The sequence below is a fragment of the Diuraphis noxia genome, unplaced genomic scaffold, assembly GCF_037042655.1.
Source record: "Diuraphis noxia isolate RWA-SAM2 unplaced genomic scaffold, SU_Dnox_SAM2 contig0001, whole genome shotgun sequence".
NCBI classification, from domain to species: Eukaryota; Metazoa; Arthropoda; class Insecta; order Hemiptera; family Aphididae; genus Diuraphis; species Diuraphis noxia.
In genome coordinates this window covers 93,150,277-93,159,907 of record NW_028301711.1, presented here as the reverse complement: position 1 = coordinate 93,159,907, position 9,631 = coordinate 93,150,277, and the positions used below count along the sequence as shown (strand labels likewise).

General features: G+C 27.4%; 1 protein-coding gene across 1 annotated transcript; it reads left to right on the top strand.

Moving 5' to 3' along the window:
* Positions 1-611: 611 nt before the first annotated feature.
* Positions 612-7,756, top strand: LOC149062484 (uncharacterized). The gene is made up of 6 exons (XM_089215343.1): positions 612-740; positions 808-998; positions 1,710-2,010; positions 3,076-3,335; positions 6,134-6,383; positions 7,653-7,756. The coding sequence occupies exons 1-6, from the start codon at positions 612-614 to the stop codon at positions 7,743-7,745; spliced, it is 1,224 nt and encodes a 407-aa protein (XP_089071469.1). The 3' UTR covers positions 7,746-7,756.
* Positions 7,757-9,631: the final 1,875 nt, after the last annotated feature.

The following is a 9,631-nucleotide window of genomic DNA, read 5'->3' as shown; positions in this document are numbered from 1 at the left end:
CATCGAATATGTCATTCCAAATCATTAATAATTCAGGTTAACATTGAATGATAATATGCTTCTTTTAATTTATTGAACATTGATATTGCATTTGTTTATTTTATTGTAGCGATTACTTCATATTATTATAACAGTAAAAAAAAAATGGTAGTTAATAGTTAATAACATACATATGTAACAAACTGAACCAATTATTTATAATTTTCAAGTTGATCAATCATTATTTTCCTTAGTACATAATAACTGTCTCGCGCAGATGGTAGGTAGTTAAAAACGAAACAGTTTTTTTTTTTTTAACTGAATTTATAATTCCTTTAAAATTATAGATCTAAACATGTTATTTGATACCACTAACTAATAATTTAACAAACTCAAGTTAATTGTTTTATATTAAATTAATTAATACATATTTTTAATAATCATGTGTAATGTAACTAACTAATGTAACAATTAGTAGTCTTTTTAGAAGAAAAAATTAAGGGAATTTTAATTAATTACCTAATTAGAACATCAATATTTACGTCCATGGTTCATATTATACTTAGCACTTACCGATCAATGATTCATACATTTTAAATATCAAATTATATGTCGTATAATTATCTGTTTTCATGTATAAAACTGAAGATTTGAGAAGATCTCAAAAAATAAAAACCGTCGCTTTAGAATTCTGTAGTATATTTGTTGTGATATTCAACAATCCACCAGAATGTGTATTGGTCGATGGTTTCAATCATAAAGTAATAATACTATTTTCTGTATACAAATTACAAATTGTTCTTATTTTTAATGTTTCGATTTTTACAGATTTTTTGGAGTGATAGTAATCGAGGAACAATCGAAGCATATGACACTAAAATCAATAAAATGATTATTTTAGCAAAATTGTTGGACAAGCCTGGATCAATGGTCATCGATTCCACTCTTAAATTATTGTTTTGGTGTAACGTTGAGATCAAAGGAAGTATCGAACGTATCAATTTTGATGGTAGCAACAGGTGTGTAAAATATCAATGGTATAATAAAAATTATATGGATGGGTTGAAGGTTTATTCCGTGAAATGTCTATTTAAATGTATATGACGTATAAAATCAAATTATTAAGGTTAAGTTTTGAGGTGATAAAGTTTTAGTTTTTTATTTTTAAATATCTGTCTCTCTTCTCACTTACTCATTGAACTGTTCTTTATATACCTAATTATTTTAATGTTATGTTTATTTTATGCACCATAATACCTATTCAATATAACATAGATAACTTTAATATTGTGCAAATAAAATATAAAAACATAATATTTTCATAATCAACTTACCCGGGTATATTATAATGGAATAATAGGTGCTAACATAATATACTGAAACTCTCACATATTTTACACCTATAATCGTTCATTATTCTATATCATTCATGGATTGTAAAACTAATGTTATACAAATTTGAAGGAATGAATCTAACCATAAGAATTTTTATCTTTTGAAACTCCTACACATGACTGATGGACTATTAAAATTAACGTACATGACTGGTATGTTGTTCAGTACTTATTTTTTGTACTTTTGTCTTATACTACAAAACTATGATCTTAAACCTTCCTATCATGATATCCCAGCAATCACACTTTGATCCAAACTATTTATTTTATCATATAAATATTTTATACTTTGGTATCCATAATTTTCGTTGCTGAAATTGATAGCGTTCTTCGCAGGGTGGAAATTACTAAAGAAAAATACGCCTTAGTCTACCCTGGGAATTTGGGAATAGACCTGACCCACCGGATGTTATACTGGACTGAGCACGGAGTTATTCACACATCTGACTACAATGGCGATAATCATAAAGTTATGGAGAAAAGTACTAACTACGATAATAATTTCCCACGTTGCTTATCCTTTGCTGCCAATGACGTTGAACACAATTTTTTCTTCGAAAACCACCAGTTGCAACATTTAAATAGATCTGTTGTGCCCAATCATTTAGTGTCAATATCGTACCGAAAAGATGGCAAAGTAAGTATAACGTCTTGGATTGGAAAAACATATCATATTCGTTTTAGTACTGTGCTCAAAAATAATTAGAAACTGATCGTGTCGATACCTGTAATCCTCTTGAAAATGTAAAACTAATCTTCACGAGGTTCCAATTTAATTTAATAAGATATTTTCATATTTCATGCATTATTTTTTTCTAAAGATACTAAATTTGAAATAATAGATAAAAAGGTGCTGAAAACCAACGTAATGATAAATTATTGTTGAATGAGATTTTACATAATTTGTAGTTAGTAAAAATTGATAAAAATGTGTCACTCTACTCTTTTCTTTTTTATAAGCTTAATTGAACGCATTAGAATTGAAATACAAAAAATATGAAAAACTCTAGGTGTAAAGTTATAATAATATCGAGAACCACAATGTATTTACGTAGGTTTTAGTTGGATTAGAAAAATATGTGGATTTGAAATCAATGAATATGACTTTTAAACCATACAATAATATTATTTTTGGTGGATAACTTTTTAAAAATGTATTCAAAATTACATAAAATTCTTATCAATCTACATATTTAAAAACTTTAACTTGTTTTATAATTTTTTGATTAACTTTACACCACATATATACTTACAATGATGAAATCAAATAAATATTTAATAAACATTAGCTTAATAGTTAATCCAGTTTAGAATATTGTTATTAGTATTTTAAAAAGTGTGTAGTGTATTCGTTCAATATTTTATACATAATTAAACTATAAAATTGAAAAAAATAGCCAGTTAATATAATGTTAAAATTAGGAAGAATTATAATAAAAAATACAAATTTATGAAAATAATATTGTGCTTAGTGTTAGCCGTTAGGTATCAAATCTTTCAATTTGCAGTTAGTATCATATGTAGCCCATAACTGTGAAGCGACTTACTTGTATATGATTTTCTTCAACAAGCGTATGTACCGTTTACCTACGCGTACCTACCTGACAATTAGGTATCATGGCTAGCCGATCACATTTTTATATATTACACCTTTACACGATGCAGTATTGTAACTGTCGCATTTTTTTTTTTGATCCACCAGGCACTTAAAAACTTGAATCTCCCCCCGGTATTCCGTGAGCATCAAAATTTGGAGTATATCAAATGGTTAACCTCGAACATGAAATGTCCAGAATCTATCTCAAAAAGTCATCACTGCTTTCTATTTCCTATACTGATAAACACAACGTTAACGTTTACCTATGATTTTCGCACTTTGAGCTTGACTGGATACAAATCACTGAAACTAAATAATATGAGCAAGTTCTTGGAACAAAAAGATTTTGAGATAGATATAGAGTGGTATTATTTAAACTCAAAACCCCGAACCTTGTTATACTACGATCCGATTGCAAATCACATCCGGTATGTACCTATTATATACTAAATACTTATTATATGCTTTGCCGACATCACATCAAAACATATCTCATTTGTTTGATATTGTTGTTGTTATTTATTTTTCCGGTTGACTATTCATAATATAAGGAGTATAAACAACTAAAATATAGCTCAAAACTATTTTTATCAATATTGCAGCTATAAATCCAAAATCCAAAATCCATTTTATTATTTCGTCCATACTATTCGATTATTATGAAAAGCAGAGTACCCTTGGTATAGTACACACACACACATACAATGCATATCATACGTTTTATATGTACCTATGACTTTGTTTAATTGTTGCCATTATTATCATCATAATACCATGTCACAACCATGACGATCGAATCTTTCAACGTCAAAGCCATAATGCAACTAAGATTTGAAACACTGCGAATGAAAGGACTGAAGAAGAACAAGAAATTGCATATAAAGAGTGCCGCGTTAGTAAGACTGCGTGCTTCACAATCACAAGATTAAATAAAGGCAGTCCGTGAAGCGGCCGAGTTGGCAATGCAAAATCATCGAGCAAACGTTAGAGATCAACAACTAGATAATTTTTGACGAAGAAGAAATTTATCAAGTACTGATTTGAATCGATCAGTTATATGTTATTAATTTATTATTATTATAAATTATCAATTCATCTTCAAGTCAGATATGCATATTATTTGTTATCATAATTATGACATAATTTCCATCAAACCCATCTAACATGTGGCACAAATACAAGGATAACATGTCAGAAGACATTTTACATCAAATTCTTGTCAGTTCAAGAAATCTTGATCTTGAGATGATGAATGAGGAAATACTTATTCGGGATGTGCTCTTGATTGGAGACATATGTTACCTCATGTGCGGTAGTTTATTAGTCGGATTTGGAATGCCAGTGCCAAAACATGAAATTAATGATGCATTTAATCGAGAATTGGAACGGGAATAAGGTCATCTAAAATAATATTTAATAATATATAAATATGAGAGTTGCATTGCTAAATGATATCTCTTCTGTAGATTTCTTTGAACAATTGCTGAATATCGGTAATGATGCCTACCTGTTGATGAATCGAGCAGATTGATTCCATTTCATCATAATTTCTGTAACTTTGTCTCATCGAAAGACGAATTATTCTAAAATTATAAGACTAACTACAAAAATAATGAATGTTTGAGTGAGCGAACCATTTTGGTGGCTAAGAATAAAGATATAGATGACTTAAACTACATAATTTAGAATGAAGTCACTGGTAAACTGCATTCAGTCAAATCTATTGACTCTGTAACAAATGAAGATGAAGCCACAAATTATCCAATTGAACATTTAAATTCTTTGGATGTGTTTGGCTTACCAGCGTACAATTTATGACTAAAGGTTGGCTCCACAGTAATTATGCTTAGAAAAATAAAACAGCCAAAACTGTCCAAGGATCCTGATGATCCCAGCCGCTATGTCGTTTGAATTAAAACGACTTCAATTTCCAATCCGTCTTGCATTCGCCATGACTATTAACAAAACACAAGGCCAAACCTTGAAAGTTGGTGGTCTGAGTCTAGAAAATCTATGTTTTTCACAAGCTAAATTATATGTGGCATGTTTTGATTTAATTGTTTATATTCTGTATAGACTATCCTAGCCACAACAAAAGATAATTTTTATTTATCATAATACATTTGTTTATTATCCTTCCTACTGACGTATATGATTTGACAATAACATTTTTGCTATTTATCGTCATTAAAATTAAATTATACAATAATTAATACTATGATTGAAAATATTATGTTTATATATATATATATATATTAGTTTATTATATAATGACTTAAATTAACATAAATATTTTATTTTTATTGCAATAGGTCCCTAGGAAAAATAAAAACCAAGAATAATTTATTTCATACATATTTTTTTATATTTTTAAATTAGCATACTATATTAATCTATAATAATTAAGTTTCAAATTTACTAATAAAGTCAATCTACGACTAAACCTCGGGTCAAAGTAGTATTTTAACTACAGAATCAGATAGTAGTTCATTTCCCAACCTAGTAGGTGGTAATGATTTCCGTTAATAATAAGAGTATGATTATAGTGCTATTTTCCATTGTCATATATGATTGTATATATCACAAGTGATTAATTGAACCATTTTTACATAGTTTATGGATTTGACTGATGCGTCATTTTGATAAAATTTTGAAACAATGAAAAGGTCATGAAAAAAACGGAAGTACCATTATAGTCAATCGATAAATTTTTTGGAATAAATTTTAAAAAATGAGCTGACAATGAATTATCTAATTTATTAAACTACCAAAGTCTGTACTAAACTGATCTGGGTTTCCCAATAAGTGTCCAAGGATTTTTTTTTTCAAAATTAACGATGTACATTGTTTCAGCGGAGTTTTATTATTTAATTTGTTTATTTTTATAAGGGTTATATCTAAAACTTTAAGGTAAATAACATGTTGGCCGAATCTGTCTGTTATAAATTACAAAGCGTGTTAGATTCTAAATAGAATAAATAACTCTCTTGCTTTTTATCAGCGTCGAAAAATGTCAACCGAAAAAAACCAATAATACCAATAATGTTCATTAAACAAATTGCACTACATACAATTTGGTCAATTGAAAAAAATCAAAAGCAATTGATCGGTTAATACGATTAATAAATATCATTATACTATTAATCTTTTAAATTATTTCCAGGTATCTGTTCTATGTTATTCGAAACAAAAATTTCACGGCTTTATATAAATATAAGTCAAATCACGTAATTAATTACATATTTGAGAATATCGATATGTTTACAACAGATCTCATAATATTCGATCCAAACGAAGAATCATTTTACTTATTAAATACTACAAAGAACCCGACTAAAAGTTTTGGCGTTGATGGAAATGATGATAGAACATCTTCGCCTCCTATTATATTTTCATACGTAACAAATGTTATGGTAAGTTTATATCGTGTACAGTGTTGATCGTACAATATATAACAGGTACTCGAATTACGTAAATGTAAAATTGGCTTTGGAATATTATGTTAGATATAAAAACTATGTTTCTAGATTTCGATGGCCATTTTTGATTTTATTTATATCCCTGTCAACTTGGGAGAAATCTTAAATATAGCGTCAGCATCGACAGACTGTCTGATTCCAAAAAAATGTTGTATTGAATTATTAAAATAGAATAGCAAGATGAAATTTTTAGATTTTTCTATGGCACCAAGACTTTGCAAATCTTCACACAACACTCTGGTATCGACTTTAGTGTACAATTAAATAAACACATCTGAAAATAACCATAACAAATTGTATATATTTGTGTTGGTGGTTTAAAGTATTGCGATGGTGTTCCAGTATAATGCCGGTATCACACCCTGTGTTTATAATCGAGGACTTGATTCCAAACAAAATTCTAAAAATTCTTGGAAAAATCTAGTAAATTCATCTTGATAATTAAACCAATTTTTTTATTATTATTTTTTTTTTTTTTTGAATGGAATAATATACTGAAACTGATTCCAATTTAAAATCTTCCATGGATACAAATTGGGTCTTAGAAAAATCTTGAAAATTTCACTGAATAACTCAATACAATTTTCAGATACAATAATAATTTGTAGAGTAAACGTGAATATTGCAACAGTGTATTTTTTCTTTTAATATGAAAAGATTAGGAGCCCTAGGAAAATCAGTAAAGGTCTAGAAGAATGTAGTGAATTATTTACACAAGATAATAGTGAAATAGTCCTATTTTAATTCGACAGTGCCAACTTGATGGACATACTCGAATCATTTTCTAAATCAAGACCCATAATAAAACACCTTCTGTTACAAATTTCTTGTTCAATAAATTGCAAATTTACACAGTAATATTAAAAATATATTTGGTCATATTAAGTATTTCAATTAAAAAATAAACATAATAATGAATTTGAATGCCTGCTATGATTGAAATGTTTAATAATGACAAATCATTATTTATATAGTTATTTAAAATGTATTTTAATTAAATTATTTAAAAAGTATAAGAATTGAGAGTAATGATTTATCACATTTTACGGTAAATTATATTATTTTATTGGATATCGTCAGTTGCGACTTTGAAAGTTTCTACGAAAATTAGGATCCATTACCGCTGTATAGCGGCAATCGAAAATTGGTCGAAAGGAATCTTAATTGTGACTAAAATATTTAATTTATAATTGCATTTTTCAGGACTACAAAAATAATGGCCATTCCAATACAATTGCAATGCATAAATATGTTCACAGAACAGTATTAAAGTTTACTCTCCAATTGTTTTTGTAAGTAGTATAAAGCAGATAATATTACAAGTAATATGTATTAATAAGTAATACATATGACACAGTTTTATGTAATATGATAATTTATTAAAATAACATATAACCGTTATTTTATTTTGTAATTATAGGTGTAATTATATGTTTTTAGTTTTTATCAATACTTGAAAAGTAGGTAACAATATATTATAATTGTATAAAAAAATTCACCCAAAAAACATGCAAATGTGAAATGCACCGAAAAACTTCCAAATATGTAGTAAACAAAATAGTTTATATTGAAATTGTTATCTTCAAAAAAATTAGAAATCGGTACCATTCATTTTAGATTTTTTTTTTTTACAATAATATTGCTTCAATATCACCGGGAATATTTATTTTCTTAATACATACTAAAACTAAAACAAAAACATCAACAGAAATTGTTATAATAGGTGAGAAGCGCAAAGCTATAGAAAACATACTATATTTAGAGTTTTAAAATAACTTCTTTAGCAAAATAGTTTTAAAACACTAGAAATTGTGAAAACATGATCTAAAAATAAAAAACATAAATATGCAAAATCCCAATCTTTGATTTACACCTTTATATTTAAAATGTATACCTTGCTATTTAATTGTATTATTAAAAAAAAATCTGAGCATTAGAAATATAGATGTCCCTAAGACTAGAATGATTGTGATAATATTATAATACCAATATGCATAATATGTTAAATGAGAATTTAACGAGTTTTCTCCAAGTGATTTCATTGGTTTGCAAAGAATGTAATAATTAAAAAACGTTTAATTTCAAATTTGGTATTTAGGACATACTTTTTTAACCAGGTTTTATTTTTAAAATTTGTTTGCAGGGTGCATTTTGTTTTTATTCCATTTGTTTTTGAGAAGAATATGTGCACAATATGTCTACAATTTGTATTCCATATCATACTCGACAAATTGGTAACAATTACTTTTTATGATTACCTAAATATGTCTATCATAATATAATATTATTTTGCTTTTTGTTTTTAGCTTTTTATGCGTCAACATATATTTTTGTTTAGGGAAAAAATTTATAAATGAAAATAAGTTCAAAATTAGCGGTATTATCAGACTATCGTCTCAATATCGATTTTTAAATTTCAATTCAAACATCAGTCTCTAGCATAATCTTAGTTAATATACCTTAACCAATAATTGCATTTATACAGCGGTAAAAAATATCACATCGAGTGGAGAAAACGTCAAATGCGTTTTTATCCAGTTTTTCGAGCTAGGTATTAATATAAAATTACCATGTTCTTGGGAAGACTCTTTTTCCTTCTTATACATAATTTTGATGATACCTATCTAAATTTTCATGTATAATACTATAACTATACTTTAGTTATTTGAAATTTATAGAGTGGTTTAAAGTTTAAAATGTTGTAGGTACACGATACGGAAATTACAAAATAACCGTTTAGATGTTATTAAGCTATTCCAAAGAAAAATCAGCAGTTATAAATCCGTTTGGGAAATATCTCAGATATTGTGATGACATTTTTTAGTGATTTATTTCAGTACAATTGTATATAATTAGGTATCGAAAAATGGAACTTTGTCCGCTTGATCGTGACCAACCCATCGATTCATGTAATCGTTTATGTTGTCACGTTTTATAATTATTTTATGTTATGTAGTTATAAGACTATGACGAGGTGCACATAAATTTATAATATAATAGTTTATTGTTGTTTTTTGTTTAATGTAGAGAAGTTATGCTTTTCGATTGGGAAGAAGAATCATCGCACGTTTTACTTAAGCGGACAACCAACATCAAATTAAGATATGAAAAAATCAATTTATCTCCCCTAGCTTTCTGCAATGTATTGAATCCAAAAACAAGCCGTACTGTTCTACTTCAAC